The sequence below is a fragment of the Peromyscus californicus genome, unplaced genomic scaffold (genome assembly GCF_007827085.1).
Source record: "Peromyscus californicus insignis strain IS unplaced genomic scaffold, ASM782708v3 Scaffold_7__1_contigs__length_154581171, whole genome shotgun sequence".
NCBI classification, from domain to species: Eukaryota; Metazoa; Chordata; class Mammalia; order Rodentia; family Cricetidae; genus Peromyscus; species Peromyscus californicus.
In genome coordinates, this window is record NW_026294595.1 from 41208278 (window position 1) to 41226968 (window position 18691).

Consider the following 18691-nt stretch of genomic DNA (forward strand, 5'->3'; position numbering starts at 1 on the left):
CAGCGATTGTAAAGTAGGCTGGATGAACCTCCTCGCTGGACAGGAAGGGAATGACTGGCTCATTACCTTACCCTCGTTAGGAGCCTCTGCCAAATTGTAAGTAGTCGAAGAGCGCCCGGGCAAGTGTGGAAGGCCAATTTACTCAATTGTACTAGGACTCAATGTACACACTCATTTCTGAATATCTGGAACTTGTTCTACCCCCAAGCTCTCAAATGATTGGTCAGAAAAGAGGTCCTGATTAGGACAGTCCATGGAAGCATTTATAGTGATGTTCCACGGAATTGAAAACTATAGTAGAGTATGAGACCTACATTTCTTCAACTTGCTCAGTGTGCTAACAGATAATCCTAGAGCTGCCTAGACTAAGTGGAAATCACATGTAATTTCAGTTTCTGCTAAATACATGTATCTCAGACCACTCCTATCTCAAACTAATCTTAAAGTCATTCATATCTCAAACAAATTTAAAGCCATTTAAAGCTAAAAGCCAACACATATGACTTCAATTTATTATCAGCATTGTGAAAACAAAACACAATTGTTATCTTATATATTTGGCATTAAGTCTCACAAACCACACACCAAAAAAATGTGGGTTAATAACTGGGTTCTTGAAAATTGACTAAAGAAGATTGGGTTTGTTACAACTTGCCAGATTTTTTTATTTTATTTTTGGTGGAAATGAGATGTGAAATCTAAAAACAGAAGATAGGTCAGTAGAAAGATAGGTCTGCAGAAAAGCAAATTTGTGAGCGAGATCAATATGAGCCCAGGAGTTAGTAGATATCAGAATCTTCTTTCCACGGGCAGTACTCAGGGTAGATCCAGAATATGACTGTAACATTTATTCAGTTGTGAAAAGCAGAGGGAATATCTTAGTATTATTATCATTTTTGTATCCTCCATGAAAGGCATTGCTTTTAAAATATGGAATATTTATATATTTAAGACAATGTTAGTTGATAGACTGTCAGAGTCCATTAAATTCTAGTTCATTTGCTCAGTTTTAGCAACATGAAAAATGAAGAGGGAGATTACTAATCAGATATCATAAAATTTTGAAATACCATGAGTTCCTCATTCACTTTTTCTGTGTTAAGTATTTCAAAGAATTAACTTACAGATGAGCTTGGAAAAAAAGTTTTTGAAAGAAAAAAAAAAAGAACAGAAAGACCTTTCATGGGACTGCCATTGCATTTATTTAAAATTACCTTAAAATGTACATCACTTATTGAATACACAAAATGCCAGTGCTTTGCAACAGTTACTGCATCTCTAAATTAAAACAAAACAAAAAACAAACAAAGAAAAAAAAAAAAGGAGGGGCAAAACCCAGGAAAATACATTCAAAATGCTAGGCTGCTCTGCTTGAGCACAGGCAGCGGCTTTGGAAAGCTCTGTCCTGCACTGTGGCTGAGAGAGGCATTGGTGAACATCAGCCAGCTTTCAACGGAAAACTTGCCCATCACGCACGCACGCACGCACGCACGCACGCAGGACAGGAGACAAAGGACAACCTGGCGGGAAGCAGGAGCAGAGGTGGGGAGTGGGAGAAAACGCCACATATGCCATGAGGTCGTGCTCAGCAGGGAAAGAACGCATTGAAGACTAGTGTTTTGGGAAACTAGATTATGGCAAAAAGATGGAAGGGAACGCAATACAACAACACGACACAACAAAACAAACAACAAACCCACATTTGGCAAGCTCGACTGTGGTATACATGTCCGTGTCTAATTTTTCCAAAAGAAATGTAATGAAACCGAGGTAGAAATGGATGGGGGGAGTACTACAGCCAGGGTGGTCCAAGATGAGAAGGCAAAGTGCTCTGTGGAGAATGACGTCAAGATGGAGGTGGGGGAGGGGGACATGGAGAGGTTCTCTGTGGATACATATAGTTGGTTGCTTTTTTTTTCTTTTTTTTTTTTTAACTTGTGTGTTTGATTTGGTTCTATCCTCTGCATTCTATGAAACAGCACAGCAAGCCTAGAAACTCTTAGTGAACAGAATGACACCATCCCCAGCAGTTTAAGAGAGAGAGCTTCCAAAATAAAACCACCACCACCTCTACCATGGCAGTAAAAGGCAGTTACAGTTGTTAGGTTCCGTCACTTTCAGGGTCCTAAAACAGGTCTGTGGCTGACTGCTCTAAACACCAACACGAACTGAATACATAGCTTTCAATTAACCAGTGTAACTTTTATGAACATTTTCACTTCATCATCAAGGAGAGCAATGTTTTAAAAACTCTTCAGTAATTGTTCTGCTCTGGTTATTTCCCCACAATTCGTAAGAGAACTTTAAAGAAAAATCCTTCCATTTCTACTTTAAATTGTAAATATTCAGCTGTATCACACTTCAGTAATTATTCCGGATACATTCAAAGTAATTTTCCTTGCTATTCTCCAATTGTTGAGGTAAACATACATTTTAATATAAAGTAACATTGAAGCCTACCCTATAACTCTCAGCAGTACATAGTGCTTTGAACACATTCCTTTGAGGTACTGTACAAATCACAATCACTTTCCTGAGTTTTTGCAGACAAGAACATTAAAAGAAATGAACTGCAGACATTAAGGTCCAGATTACCGTTACCCTGTTTTACCTGTTCTTAGCTTAACACCGCAGAACAGACAGGATTGAGGAATACTGTTGCTCTTAAAAATGGCAAAAATCTGGTTTTCTGTTGTGAACACAACCGTTCATCTCTTTAGTCCGACAATGTCTGAAGTTAAAGCTCTTTATATTAGCACATGCCACCAATGTAATTGTGAGGCAAACAAAAAAAAAAAAAATAAAGCACCACTCCAGGCACTTGACAGCAACTAAATCTTGAGACAGCAGAATGGAATCAACACACGAGGTTCATGTCCTTCTGAAATCGACACACTTGCACCTTGCGTCTCGGTGAGTGTTGTCTAGCTTGAACCGTTCTGAGCATCCACATAGATATGCTTTCTGTCGTCTGGGGCTTTCAAATCAGAGGCTCTTATCTGATGCACGTTTCCTCCAAAGCTACCCTGACTCTACAGCTGCAACGCAAACGTTGTCTTCCCCAGGACCCTCTGCAGTTGAAACACTACTGGAAAGGGGCTCTATTCCCTATGTAGCAGGTTTTATGTGTGTGTGTGCCAACATTCATTACATTTTTTTTTTGTTTTTTGTTTTTTCACTTTTAAAGACTGAATCACTGACTGCAACCAAACATTTTGTTCCATTCAACATACATATCAAGCTCTTTTTGAGTTATGCTAGGCTGAATCTTGCAGAAAGCATTTTCAAAGTCTTGATATGTCACGGGCCTCAACTGGCTGGGCATAATGGCTGAAAGGTCTGTGGCTGGCATAGCATGGAGGGGACCCACTGCTGCTTCCTGACACAAATGAGCCACGTCTAGTCCAGAAAAGCCTTCTGTACGCTGGACGAGCAGTGCAAACTCCTTGTCATTGAGACAGTAATTGTGCTGTGAGAGCAGTTGTACTATTATCTGGTGCCTCCCTGTGCTGTCAGGAAGTGGGATTAAAAGTCTTTTCATGAAGTACCTCCGAAGAGATTCATCTATTTCTTCTGGTTTACTCGTGGCACAAATTACTACGATTTGGTCCTCAGCCGAAGTTAGTACAGTGTCCAGCTGCATCAGAAATTCGGTTCTCATCCGACTGACTGGACTGTGTTCCTCACTCACTTGGGAGGAGAGAAGCATGTCAATGTCACTAACAAAAATCACCGAGGGCTGGCGACACCTGGCCACAAGAAAAGAGGCATGGATGATTTTCTCTGCTTCTCCTAGCCACTTTGCCACTAGTCCAGAACCAGCAATTTTGAAAAAAGTTGCCCCCAGCTGACTAGCTATGCATCTGCCCAATAGTGTTTTGCCTGTTCCCCGAGGTCCAAATAGAAGGATGCTCCTAGGTAAGGCCGTCAGCCCACTGAACGCATCGGACCTCAACACTGGCCACAAAACCTCCTCCTTAATGACAGCCTTCACCAGGTCAAGACCAGCTATATCACTCCAGTCCACAGGAGGTCCTTGGGTGATGATCTCATTGGTGACTAGGTCGATGAGGTGCGTGTCAGTGTTCTTCAGTTGCTCGTCCATGGAGTGATTGGATGAGGTAGCTGCACGGAGTCCTGGACCTTGCATTGGATGAGCGAGGAGCTGCCTATGGTCGTCCCCGTGCTCACTCATGACTGGCGACGTGTACTTCCCAAAGGATTCACTGGATCTTGATCCCAATGAATTTTTAGCAGTACTGTAGGAAGGAGGGGTCAGAGCTCTCCCGGACTGGCTGCTGAATTTCCTTTGCTGTTCAGAGGACATCAGCTGCTTTGTTGGCTTAAATGCTAAGGATGATGTTTCAGCATTTCTGTCAAAGCCATTCCCCCGATTCGTGTTTGAAATGCTGTTGTCGGGCATTCGGTACATAGGACTCTGTGTCGATCTCTGTTGGCCATAGCTGTAATTTCCGTAACTGGAGTCCATGTCTCCTTGCCCTGCCATATAGAACGCTTTCCTTTTGAGAGAACTTGCCGAACTGTTGGCCAGAGTAGAGGGTGCGATGGGTGTCAAACCATGACCCTGGTAGGTGTAGCCAGGAACGGTAGTGGGAGGCAGAGGGGTGGGAGCAGGAATTCCTGAAGGCAGGTATGCTGAAGGAGGAGGGGGTGCTCCACCAGGGCTATACCCAGAGCCCACAGCAGTCTGAGGAGGATAGCTAGCAGAGGGATAGCTGTAACTGGAGAGGTTGGAAGTCCCATTGTAGCCTGGGACCAGGGCTGGTGGGGGAGGAGGAGGGGGCGGCTGCAGGAGCCCAGAGCTATGCAATGGGGATGGATGAGGCGAAGGAAGTGCAGGTGTGGGCTGACTACTGTAGGTAGAATGCAAATATGATCCGTTGTATCCTGGAGCATATTCCTGAGATGGGAGCCCTGCATGAAGACTAGGTACTGTGTGGCTTCCACAGGTACTACTTGAGTAACTTGGTTCTGTCAGGTTGCTGGCCACCCCAGGGGAGCTCCCTATACTTGCAGAGACATCTACTGGAGGGAGGGCTGAACTGACACCAGCTTTGCTGGCCGTGATGACATCCGGAACACAGTTCATGGGATAAACGGCTTCTGAATTCAAGGAAGGCTGCCAGGGTTCGCTATCATTTTTCCGACCATTCACGAGTCCTGATGGTGTGTCTGAATAATTGCTGAGTACAGGTCGATCTACGGGACCTTCCAAAATGCCAGAATACTTCTCTGCATATTTTTTCAGAAGATTGGATGCAGTCAGAGCAGATATGTCATCATTTGCCCAGGCGTACTGGTAGGTGCGCTGCAAATGACCTCTGTAGGCTTCAACTTTGTGAGCAGGAGACCGAGTGGTTGAGGTGATGTCAAAGTGCTGTTCTGGCCACTGGGCATGCTCCGGCGTCCACTGCATCTTCAAGCCTAAGCATTTGGAGAGAGAGTAAATTTATTTAGACATTCATCAGAACAATTAAAGCTTCCTCCCTGACTACATCTGTTATTTGTTATCTCCCCTTAATATGGACATGGGCAAGGATTTTCCTAGGTTGTAATACCTATTGTAATCTCTATAATATGAATTCTCCAAAATGGGGGAAAAATTCAACACTATAAAAAAAAAGGATAAATCCAACATATAAGAATACTATAGAAAACCAAATTCATATATATATATATATATATATGCAAGCCTTATTACTATCAGTCCCATCAAGTTATCTGTTAACTACACACACACTTAATGTGTATGCACACACACAATACTGTCAAATTATAATTCAGTCATGGTTGCCTGCAATAACACACACATACATTTTAATATACGGCATGCAATACTGCTAACATGTATGCCACCTAGTCATTCGGTTCTCCCCATCAGTTTCTGTTTTATATTTTAAGAATATAAAAATGAGACACAGCTGACAGACCGCATCTGGGATACCTCTCTTATTTGGTACTGAACACCTAGTTAGCACAGTATAATGCTCTCTGCACAGAACAATATGACACAGACATAGCAGGTCATTCCATAATCCAACTCTCATCTAAAGTGGTCCACGACAGTTTCAAATCTGCTTCGTGGAGTGCAGCAAAGCAATCTCCCAGGCAGCGCTCCACCGCTTTCATCGCACAAAGCCTACAACTCGGTATGAATTACAACTGGCTCCTTTCTGCCTCTCAGTTCTGTTGTTGAGTCTGAAAAAAAAAAACAAGCATCACTTGTCTGTCGGGCTTCTAGTGCTGTTCCCCCTCCTCCTCTGATAATCCTCCTCCCCTTAGAGAAGTGAGGTATCAAGAGGGGAGGGAAGAACATGTGTGTGTGTGTGTGTGTGTGTGTGTGTGTGTGTGTGTGTGTGTGTGTATGTATGTATATATATGAAAAAGAGAAAAGAGAAAGAGAAAATGGGCAAGAAGAGATGGTGAGGTGGACAATCTGAATTCTCAGTCCTTACATTTCTACAGTGAGCCATGCCTGGCAGAAACTGGAAGAATACGAGTCAACAATGAGGTCATAGGAGTAATTCCATCATCTGCCAGATTGCTAACTGAAGCCAGTGACTCTGTAGTAACCCTGAAATGAGTATTTTCTGACTTAAGCGAAAATACTCAGCTGTTAGAATCGACAGTCATTTTAATTTACAACTTTTGAAAGACCTTAGAAATTACCTGCTTCGAATATTACAAAAGCAGGGCCCAAAGCGACTCATTTAAGATGTACCCTTGAGGGTTTCACATGGTTAGTTACCAAAGAGTACTGGAACTCCATTCTCCTATTTTTCGGGGCTTGTTCTTCTTAACTCTAATCTCTGCTCACTTGGAATGAACACTTCCTTTTCTGCTACAGCTGTATTAAGATACCCTCCTTAATCTCTTTTGTATTACCCAAAGTGAATTTTGCAAACCGTCTTGTGCCCTCTGGCAAAGAATCCTCGATAAGAAGGAGGCCTGGTCTAAATGAAGCCTCTGTGCCATCGGTCCCCTTCTGAATTCCCCAAGCAGTGTTGACAGCGCCTATCCCTTTCTGTTCACCTCCCCCAACCACTTCAGCTCCTCATTGCCTGACTCTGGCTTCTGACATGGCTAGCTTTGACTCGCTGAGCTAAACTGAACAGAGCACACAGTTTGGTAACAGAATGGCATGTTGATTCCCTTCTGACTCCGTCTTCCTTGTTTGCAAAACCACGGCAGCAGACAGTGGAAGTTAATTAGCAGGAGGATGCTGTGCTAATTGTGTTAATTTACAAGGTTTTAGTCAAAGAGAACCATGCCAGGGCTGGCACTGCTGTCATGCTTCCGACTTAATGATTAAGAAATACTGAAAACAAGGTGGGAAGGATTGCAGTAATTACACAATAAATGAATAAAGCAACAGGATTCATTTGCAAATATAGTTTACTGCAGTTGTACTCATTTGCATTTGGATTTTTAAAAAGGATCCACGCAGATATTCATTTGCAAATCACCAACTCAGTGAAATTAAGTTGGAATGCTGCACAAGTTAATCAATCTTTATATACGTATGTTTCTCTCTGTGTGTGCGTGTGTTCAGTAAAAACACTAAAGATCTTACTTCTTTTGTATATGCAACATATTCTTCACTTTACTTCAGATCTTCATATATGTTTTTAAGGCTGGATATCCTTTAAAACGGTCTCATGAATTTGGAAGATAGCATTGTGAACCCCAAAGAAGCACACCTTTACCATTCCACTCAGTGAAATGGGGAGGGGGTGAGCGAAGCTCTAGGAAGAGCTAAAGTGAGTCTCCTAATTGTTTCTGCTTTCTCAATCACTACTTTTTAAGAGGAGAAAAACACACCGCAAAGAGGGTAAAATGACTGAAACTACACTTAAAGGGGGAAAGATGCAATTTTAATGAAGCGGCTTTTCAAGAATCATACTTTCATTAAACTCGACTGGAAATTATTAAGGGCAAATCACCAGGAACCAATCGCAAGTAATCAGCATCTAAATTCTTCTTGCGTCCAGGGATTTATTCCGAGCTTTACAAAAAGGAGAGAATATAAATGTGACTGCAGTGTAGAACTAAAAGGCCTACAGATTCATTAATCCCATGATTATTCCCAAGTAATTTCCATTAGGATCTTTTTTTCCTTAAAAAAAAAAACCCTGAAAATATTGAATAGTGAAAATGATAGCCCATATGCTACGACTGGGCATTTTATTAGATTGATAAAGGAGAAACATGAATAAGTATCTCTAAAAAATAATTTAGAAGTCACAGGCAATGGGGTTTCGTACAAAGTATGAGTGGGCAAGTGCACACCTATGCATGTACACATACACACATATACATGCAAGAACACAAAACTAACTGGCTTCCTTCCACTTAGTTGAGATCAATTTGCTGGAGTTAGTTAATAACCATGATAGAAAAAAGTAATCTTTAATAAAAGTGACACTGTTTTAAATATATAATAATTAAAAAGAAAAAGGGAGTGGATCTCTCTGTCTGTCTAGGCTTGAATCAAGTTTTCTTATAAATTAATCATTTATAAAAATGCAAACATGATATTAATATATTACCATTGCTGTAAAAGATAAGTCTATGCAGTTTGAACAAAATGGATTGCCCACTTAAACTGGGTATTTCTGTGCAGTTTAAATGTAGCAAAGCTAATTGAATTTCCAAACATTTCTATTTCATCTGAAATTAAGCAAAGATCTTACCCATCAAAGTAATTTATTGGAATATTTACTGGATTGAATATGCTTATTGAGGGAATCAAAAGTTTATCTGTTGGTGCATACTAAGCAACAATAACCCTAGCAAACCTGAGAAAGGAAAGTTTGAGTTCTGTTGAACCTAGAGGAAAGAGGATTGTTCCCATTGTCTAGGAGAGCTCTGGATTCATCAATGCTATTTTTAAAGCAAGAGTTAATCATTAAACATAAACTAGATCCTGATATTGGTGAGATCCACAGAAGTCAGTGTTCAGGAGCCTGGTGGGGTGCTGTGAGCATCAAGAGCCTATTTACCAGTGCTTACATCTCAGCATTATGTGGAGCGGGCACCAAATCCATTGTTGTTGTTATTGTTTACTGGTGGTGATAAAGTGGAAGAAAATGTGGCACCAAATGATCTTTGAACAATGGTATCCTGCCCCAGTGGACTTCACTGCTGTCACCCGTGAGAGCAGAAGGCCCCTGCCACCTAACCTGGTATTCAAGCAACGAGACAAGTTTTAAAAACAGCTTTGATGTGAATTTACCATTGACTATAGAAAGAAGTAAGTCCAGGGAATGATACTAATTTACATTTTAGAAACTTGTCTCCAGAACAGTAACTCTCACTCCTGTTTGGAGGCATTATGCATAGTACAAGAAAAACATAAATCAGAAAATAATCGGGTGTCTTGACTCATACCTGAATCCTAGTATTTGCAGGGCTGAGGTAGGAAGACAGCCTGTGCTGTATAGGAATACCTCCACTTCTCCCCCATCTCCATAAAGTAGAAGAAAACAACACCCATAATCTTTAAAGATAATTGAAGGAGTGCTCCAAAAATGTCAATTTTTCTTTTGAAAAATTGGAGAAATTTCTTACCATAGCTGGCACATTTCACAGTAAAATGTATTTATGTTTCAAAATAACTAACTTATAGAAAATTGACTTAATGATTTATCAGAAATATTACCTATAGATGGCAGACACTATGGTACAATCTCTGAACCTCTGTTCTCCTGTTCGTATCACAGGATGAACTGCAGACATATAAATGAACATCTCTTTGTTTTAAATATAAAAGAGTGAGGATTTGCATGACATTTGCCATTCATCTCACTACTGAGCGTTTTAGAATTTAGTGCCTAAGCAGTCGCTGCCTTACAGTTTTCATTTTGGTCTTTAATTAGTTTTGAAGCTGAACAACCAAAATGTCTAAAATTCTGTCACAGTTTCAAAAGTTTAAAGAAAAAAAAAAGGCAGCAAAAGGGAAGAGAATATAGGAAAGGGAGAGAATTGGAAATAAGCAGGTAGGCCTCCTAGAATGTATTTTTAACATGTATTCCTAGAAGGATTACCTGGAGGCACTTATTTCGTACTTCACCTTAATACTTAGGGGATTTAACAGTTCTCGGTCTGGCAAACTATGTTTTAGCTGTGTGCCCATGGGGCACCTCTACCTGCAAGGGATGTTTCTCTTGTAGGTTTCCTCAGACTCATAAGGGTAAGAAACCAAGGCAAACACTGCAGGTGTATCGGGCTTGCTCTATGGTAGCTGTACAGTACTACTCATCTGACAACATACCCATTATATTCTGTGGGCGACTGTACCTCTGAACTTTTCATTATTTTTTTTAAATACTTAAGAATCTTAATACAATATTTATCAAGATTCTTTGTAGAAAGCAACCATTGCTGGAATAAACAGAGCAAAGTAATTATGAGGGTTTAGAGCCTCCACGGTCTGTTAATGCAGCAAATTCATCATCCCTTACATTGGAAATGGCAGCACAAGTACATAGGCCTTTCAAGATTTCAAGTACAGGGAAGCAAATTCACTGGGCCCAGATACACCTTTAGCAGCCAAGAGCCTTCAGAGAGAGGGGCTGCAGACTGTGGCTCCGGACACTGGCTCCCTACAATATTTACTCATCACCTTTCTTCAAGGGAGTAAGGAGCTGCTAAAACGTTTGGTCAGATTCTGCAGCTCTCTTCCTTTGTCTACTCATATTGAGCAGCAAAGAGACCAGCATGACCCCTTTGATCTGCAAAACACCTCACTCCATTTCCTAAGGTTTGCTGGACTTAAAGTGCAATGTGAAAGTTAGGAAAGGGGGGGGGAATATTCGCGAATTTTATCTCAATTTGGTTCCAAGGAAGACATGCTAAAATCAGTCATTGATAGTATGAATGTTATACAGATGTTCTCAAACTTATTTAGAAAACACATTGAGAACTTTCCATATGCAAAACCTTGGGGCTTCATGAGGAAGCTAAATCAAGGGAATTTCTGCTTTGTTTAATCTTAATTTTATGTCATAAATTCCTTAAAATTGGACTCTTGTTTTAGGAGATTAATATATTTTTATAATGTCCTCATCCAAACAAGATTGCCTCCCTTCCAGTTTGGTGTTTTATTTACTGTGTGCTCTGTAGGTTTGGAGACCGTTCTGTCTAACAAAGAAGGTCTAGGGCCAGCAAAGTGGCTCGGCCTATAGAAGAGCTTGCATCAAGCAAGCTGGCCTGAGTTCAATCCTGACTCCCAAGTGCAGGTGGAAGGAAAGAACTGACTGCACAAAGTTGTCTTCTATTTCCACACACACAGTGACACGCACTTGCACGCTCGCACGCACACACACACACACACACACACACACACACACACACACCATGACATGCACATGCACACACACACACACACCATGACATGCACACACACACACACACACACACATACACACACACAAACACACCGTTTTATTTCATTTTTTAAAAGAAGTTCTAGAACTTTGTTCAAAAAGTGAAAATTCTAGGCTTGCTAGTACATTATCCCACACTACTTATTCTCATCTTTGGCTAAGTGGCTTGAGCTCATTATGTTCAACTTTGCTGTAAAATGGACAAGCTACTGTCATCCTCTTCCTAGACTGCAGTCAAGACGACCTACAATAAGAATGTTTTATGAAAATATTTCCCAAGCATGAACCATACAAACATCACTTGACTTTTTTTACTTTTAAAATGCCACAGGTGTATTAAACACAAAATAGAGGAACAGAAAAAAGTAAAACTATACTCCATCTTCCTTCCTTCCTTCCTTCCTTCCTTCCTTCCTTCCTTCCTTCCTTCCTTCCTTTCTTCCTTTCTTCCTTCCTCCCTCCTTCTGTCCCTCCCTCTCTACCTCCCTTTCTCTTTCTTTTTTAATTCAAGACAGCCACTGAAAAGGAAAATTTCCAGTGTGAATGTTGTTACAAGAAAGGTATAGAAATTCTTTCATACTCAGCAAAACAAGGTGTAAGATCGCCTTAATCAAAAAGGTGTCAAACTTCAAACTGCTCGCTGGGTGAAGTGGGACAGGTCTGTAACCCCCCTACGTGGAAAGCTGAAGCAAGAGAATGACCAGTTCAGTCTATCCTGAGTTACTCAGTGAGACTGTCTCAAAAATAAATCTGTGGCGTTCATATCATTTTCTTTACTTTTAATGTTATTTTTTGTTTCAACTTAAGGGGTAAAGAGGGTTATGGCTAATGACTGATTTTAATTTGCAGTCTCAGAGTTAGTTAGATACTATGTACTAATACCATCAAATAATTTTACCATCAAATAATTTTTCTCCTTAAGGCACTTTCATACCTCAAAATTTCAAATTGCAATCATCTTAAAACACTTCCCAACCCCACCATATTTGTATGAGAGGATCCTTTTAAAGGCTGTTGAAGGTATTTATGGCTAACTGGTCCTGGGAATAAATCTAATTTGGCTACCTCATCCTCTGGCAGAAATACAGCCTCATAGGCTGGGCAACAGGCAGTTTTCAATCTTGTGTTTCACCAGCACAGGATTTCAATACACAGCCAACTTCATAGTATTAAACAAACAAAAACAAACAAACACACACAAAAAAACTTTGTCTCCATAGTTCTTTTTTAAGACTAGTGAAAAGATGGGCCAGTTCACTTTTGTCTGGCAGTGGTATGCTAAATCTGGTAAATAGCTTCCTCTCTGGACATAGCACCCCTTCCCATAGTCACGGTTTCCAAGTACCTTACCTATAGGTAACAGGCTGCAAAGGCTGGGTGACTTCATGACCACTTTAGAGCTTCAAACGCTCTAGTTTTGTTATCAATAAAGCGGATTTCGTGAAAAGAGCAAATGATTTTTAGTCCCAAACTTCCTTCCTTCCTTTCTTCCTTCCTTCTTTCCTTCCTTCCTTCCTTTCTTTCTTTCTTCCTTCCTTTTCTCTTTTTTTTAAATGTAGTTACTCTGGGAGGAAAAAAGTTCCAAATACTACTTTTTAATAAGAAAGTATTCTTGCCCTATTAATCAGAACACCAGAAAATTAACTGATGACGTTTATCGTGATTAAGTGTCATTAGTACAGTAGTGTGGAAAGATGCCTAGTCCAGGGTTACAAACTCAGTTTTCCCATTGCTTTGATTTTAGGATATTATTTCTCACTATTTTCTCAAAGTCCACCTCCATCATTCTTAATATTCTCCCTTTAACATGCTATGGATACTGACATCACAGGGCAACGCAAGATTTAATAGTCAACTACATCAACCTTAGTACAACTTTCAAGAGGTTAAGACACCCCCAAAGAGACAGATCACATCGAGGTGACAGAGCTTGTTTCACAGGTCATTATTTAGGGTTTATTAAGCGCTTGTGTTCATTACAGGCATAATAATTTGAACTAGGATGGCACATATCTTGTCCTTAAATTTAACTTGTAGATAACTTACAATTTGGATTAGATTCCCTAAAACGCATTAAATTCTAGCTAGAGAAAGAAAAGGTTCACTCATAAGAACATGACTAAATGAAACAGTGACTATTTGCTGATACTGCAAACCAAGGATGACACTCACTACGTGTGGGACTAATTGATCATTATTTTTAATACGGAACTCTAGAGGAGGAGACAGGAGGATCACTGCAAGTTGGTGCCAGCCTTGTCTATATAGTGAGTTCCAGGACAGTCAGAACTGTATAGCAACATCGTCTCTCAAAGAAACGATTAAATAGTAAAAATTTTAAAGACTGGCTCTGTGTACAAGAATGGAAGCAGACACTTATACAAAGAAGGATGTCTTGAGACCTTAGAGTTTGTACTGAATATATGATCAGGATACACATCATGTGATTTAAAGCACCCAGGAAATCAAGATTATAATTCAAATAAGCACATCTTTTATTCCTGTGGGGTTCCTAAAATTTCCAGCACTTAAATCAAACTGTATAACTGAACACTTACACAAAATCCATGAAGTTTAAAACTCCAAATTTGACATCTTTTATGCATACAAGGAGGAGGGATAGTTTTTTAAAAAGTCTTTGGATTATAACAAAGTCCATAATAATAATAATAATAATAATAATAATAATAATTTTTTAAAAAGTATAAACAAGGGCCACACTCTTCATACACCCTAGAGTACTTCACAATGTTAAATGACAGTGTGTCCACTTATGATTGAGAATACAAAAGTGATTGGTGCTCTGATTCTGAGCAGCTAGTGCCAGCTGTCATCGACCCAGGCATGAGAAAGAGCCGGAGGTGAGAGGGCCAGCTTCGGCACAAATGTTGCGCTACTTATGCTACCTCTGGATTTTAGGCAATTTATAACCAGTCACAATAGTGCCTTGTAGTTAACCTTTAAAGTTGTTACTTTACAGCCCCTCATTTCTCATGCTGCCTCTTTTCTTTCCCCATGTATGTTTTTCAATCCATTAAGGCTATCTACCCTTCCTCCAGTTCTGTTTGTCACACAAAGATCATCAGGACATACCACAGATGTCCATAGGGACTGCTGGAGTTAATGAATATGTATGTTCTGTGTCACAGCAGAGCACTCCCCGTGTTCTGCAGAATCAATCCTCTTATGTGTGTAAATAACAGGTGAGCTGTAGCATACAGGAGTAAACGGGGTTGACACAACCAGAGACCCCCATGCTAGATCCATGGCATCCAGCCTAGAACAAGCAATACAGATACCCAAAGTATTATATATTCCTAAGGGGTTGACTCTTTCTTTTGAAAATGGACTTTGGTGATTCAAATTCCCAACATTCTGAGTCTGGGTTTTACTACTGCTGATTTGGAAAATACCATATTTCCATATGCACTTTTAGTGACACAATCCAGGCTTGGTGCCATCTTGACTCATTATCTTGCTGTTTACTTCCTCAGTCATGATTCTGAATTGTCTTGTTAACCACGGTGTGCACATATAGGTAATTGTAAACCTTTACTTTACCCATGCAGCCGTTATTTGAAACATCTAAGCCCAAAGCTTGCCTTAGTTACATTTATTTATTTTAAATGTATATTATTGTGTGGGTGTTTTGCTTGATTGTATATCTGTGCACCACATATGTGCCTGGTACCCAGAGAGGGCAGAAGGTGACAATCATGTCCCTGGAAATGGAGTCACAGACTGTTGTGAATCACCATGTGGGTGCTGAGAATTGAACCTGGGTCCTGTGGAAGAGCAGCGAGTGCTCTTAACCACTGAGCCAGCTCCCCAACCCTAATTTAATTATATTTAAATTGAACGCCACTCATGGCCAACATAGCAAGTTGACAAGGGTCAGTCAGCACATTTAAAATCTCCAAATACACCATGATTTTGTGAAAAATGGGGTTTCCATCCATATTCTTTTCTTTATTCCTTCAAAATATCCTTTTTAAGAGGCACTTTTCATAGAACAAACAAGAAAGCTGCTTATTTAAGGCCGAGAGGTCTCTTGTTAGACAAAGGTGTAAGAATACAATTTATATATTAAACTAAAACCTTTCAACTATTTTCCTTAAAAATTCTTTAGGTGAGTTGAAATCCTGAAACAACAAAAAACAAATTTTTGTTTAGGTTATTTATGCAATTTTCTCCCTTTTTGGTAATTTGTACATTAATTTTTAATGTAGTACAGAATAGTGTCTTGGACATTGAAAAAAAAAAAACCTCTATAGTGAGGGCTGGGTGATACAGTGCATTAATTCAGTGTCCTTCACTCCGGGGACCTCTGTATAATTTAATCCAGCCTGAAGAAAATAACTTTGATCTGAAAGCAGTAGGAAAAGCTACATATGAAATGAGTTCTGGTAGGCTTAGTATTGTTATTTCCCATCTGAGAGGATGTATGAAGATAAACTGCTTTAGAACACACTGCTATATGGCAAGGTCTAAAGGTAAGAGTTCTTCACAAGAACCAGGGTTCCATTACCTTTATATTCTTAGCACACTGCCCTGTTCCACAGTGTGCTGAACTGCATAGGAACTCCATCTGTCTTTGGAGTGCTCTGATTTCTAGGTAAAGAACGTGCAGTGTGAATGAAAGGCCCAACATTAGTGATATTTACTGGCTTATTCAACGGTGAAGATATGGAATATTGTACAATGAGACAGTAGCAGGAGAGGGGGGAGACACTTGGTCTTCAAAGCAAGTGGTGTTTCCCATCCTGGAGGAAGTAAATGTCCAACAGCTAACCTATGGAAAACTGGTAAGAGTAGGAGGGACATAGAACAAGATGCTCAAAGTCAGCCTCTGGCCTCCGCATGCACACACACAGGTGATTGCACACACATGGGTGCAGCACACACATATCCATATACACACAATCATGTTAAGATAGTAGTGGAACTGTTTTGTTTTGTTTTAAATTGGTGCCAGTTGTAGTTCCTTGTGCTAAAAGAATAAGCCAGGCAACCCCACCCCCCACAAGCCCCACTACTTCTTTTTTAAATTGTTATCTTATTCTCACAAATTCCCTATGCAACAGAAAAGGCAGCATCTATGCAAAACTGTAAGTTGACACATATAAGCTTCACAGAAAGTTGAATGTAGGTGTGTGCGTATGTGTGTAGTTTCAAAAAAGCAAAGAGAAACTAGAGAAAAGAGATAGAAATGAAAAAAGATTTTAATAATTGTTTTTATCACATAAGTGACCTAACTCACAATTGATTATTTCTGACCGCAAAATACATCCCAACAGACTTTTGAGGGGCAGTGTTTTGGGGGTTAGGTGCTGGGGACAGAGCCCAGAGCCTTGTGCACGCTAAGCACACGCTCCGCAGCACCGTTTTACTCTTAGCCTCATAAAACACATGATACATTTTTAACTAACATGTATTGTGCACATTGTACTTTTTTTAATCGAGGTAAGCATTATTTATTTATTTTTTAATCTACACATTTATTACTTGTGACTTAATCATGGTCAAACACCTCAAGAAGGAGCACATTTATAAAACTCTATTTATAATAGAAAAATAGATCATGAATATTCATTTATTTAATCGAATACTTGTTTTGGGAAACAAGTGAGTTTACACAAAAGCAAAGGCATGCATTAAAACAAAATTGGGTAAGGTGGGCGTGGTAGCACGTGCACATAATCCCAGGATTCAGGATGCTGAGTCTAGGATCCTGGAGAGCAAACAAGTAAAAATAGCAACAAAACCACAGAACTGGGATAAACTTGTTAATTAGAGCTATTTTTGTGTTTTCTACATAATGTGTTCCCTGTAGTGGACAGGCCGTAGACTTCATGATGAGTCATAGGTCCTTTGGCATCTTTCTGATCACTGAACTGGTATACCTGGAAGTACTTTTCTTTTTTAATAAATCTTTCAAGAAAGCATCAGAATGACCATGAGTGGATGACAATTCCACTTACATTTTATGTTTAATCCATGGCTATTATCTGATTATTAATCTAACTCGTGAAGATTTTTTTTTCAGATAAGTGTTTTCTCATGCCTTCTTTTTTTATTTAATGCGTCTACATCTAGCCATTATTTTGATATTTTGCCACAGAAATTATTTTATCCAGTGCAATGTCAAACTACATTAGACTTTTAAAGAAGCCATTAAAGTATATCATGAAGTAGTGGCTTACATCCCTTGCCATAGATCCCAGAAGCATTAAAATGTTCCTGGGGAATCAGGACGACAACCATGACACAGTGACAGCCTAATCACTTAAAGGCTTTTTACGTTAAGGATTTTGTTTTTTTTTTTTCAATTTGAGTAGTAAAATTCCAGGCATGACTTAATAAGAGGTTAGCTGTAAAATGCAGCTCAATAACACATTTTTTAAAAATTAAAAGAAAAGAAAGTCTGGTTGCTCTCAAGTATTCTTACATACTTTATTCTTTCTTTTTCTTTTGTTTTTTTTTGAGACAGTTTCTCTGTGTAGCTTTGCGCCTTTCCTGGAACTCACTCTGTAGCCCAGGCTGGCCTTGAACTCACAGAGATCCTCCTGGCTCTGCCTCCCGAGTGCTGGGATTAAATGCGTGCGCCACCACCACCCGGCTCTAACATACTTTCTGAAATACTGGTGCACATTCATAAGCCTTGTATCTTCTCTCCATATGTGGACATGACAACTGAAAATGGAACTGATAACTTGTGCTTTGATTTTAAGTCCTCAGTCCTTGGATAAGACAACTGAAAGGCAAGTCTTTGAATCTGGAGGGAATAACTTCCACAAAGTAAGCAGGGGTGGGTCAGGTTTGTAGTTTCTACTCTCTTTATCATGCTGTATTCCCAAGAAAACAGGAGGAGGGGGCAAGAGAAGGAAAAAGACCTAGAGGGGAACTAAGGGTGACCTTATTTAGATACATTAATCGGGAGATGCCTCTGCTTTTTTTAAGCAAATATGATTGTGACTCCATTTTGCCCATCCAGCTTTCCAGTGTGTAAATTAGATGATGACTTGGACAATTCTCTCTTCATTAGTGAGCTGTGGAAAAGAAATACTGAGGAGGCTTTTCTTTTTTAAACTCCATAATGTCTTGGATCTAGATTCTAAAGCATTGGGATTGCGCGCGCGCGCGCACACACACACACACACACACACACACACACACACACACACACACACACACGTACGTATGGAGTATTTTTTTCTTAGACAAGCTGTCGTAATTGAAATGAAGTCTAATCAGGCTCATTACTGTTTTCAGCAATTTGCACC

The 18691-nt window shown here is 39.9% G+C and overlaps 1 protein-coding gene across 5 annotated transcripts in view; it reads right to left on the minus strand.

Moving 5' to 3' along the window:
- The window catches only part of Fign (fidgetin, microtubule severing factor), a 126247-nt gene that overhangs the window by 3794 nt on the left and 103762 nt on the right, over window positions 1-18691 (minus strand). For all 5 annotated transcript variants that reach the window (XM_052724359.1, XM_052724362.1, XM_052724361.1 and 2 more), the window contains one exon: window positions 1-5445. This exon is cut by the window's left edge and continues 3794 nt beyond it. In XM_052724359.1, the coding sequence (XP_052580319.1) occupies window positions 3194-5445 (2252 nt within the window). In that variant the 3' untranslated portion in view covers window positions 1-3193. The remainder of the gene's footprint in view (window positions 5446-18691) is intronic.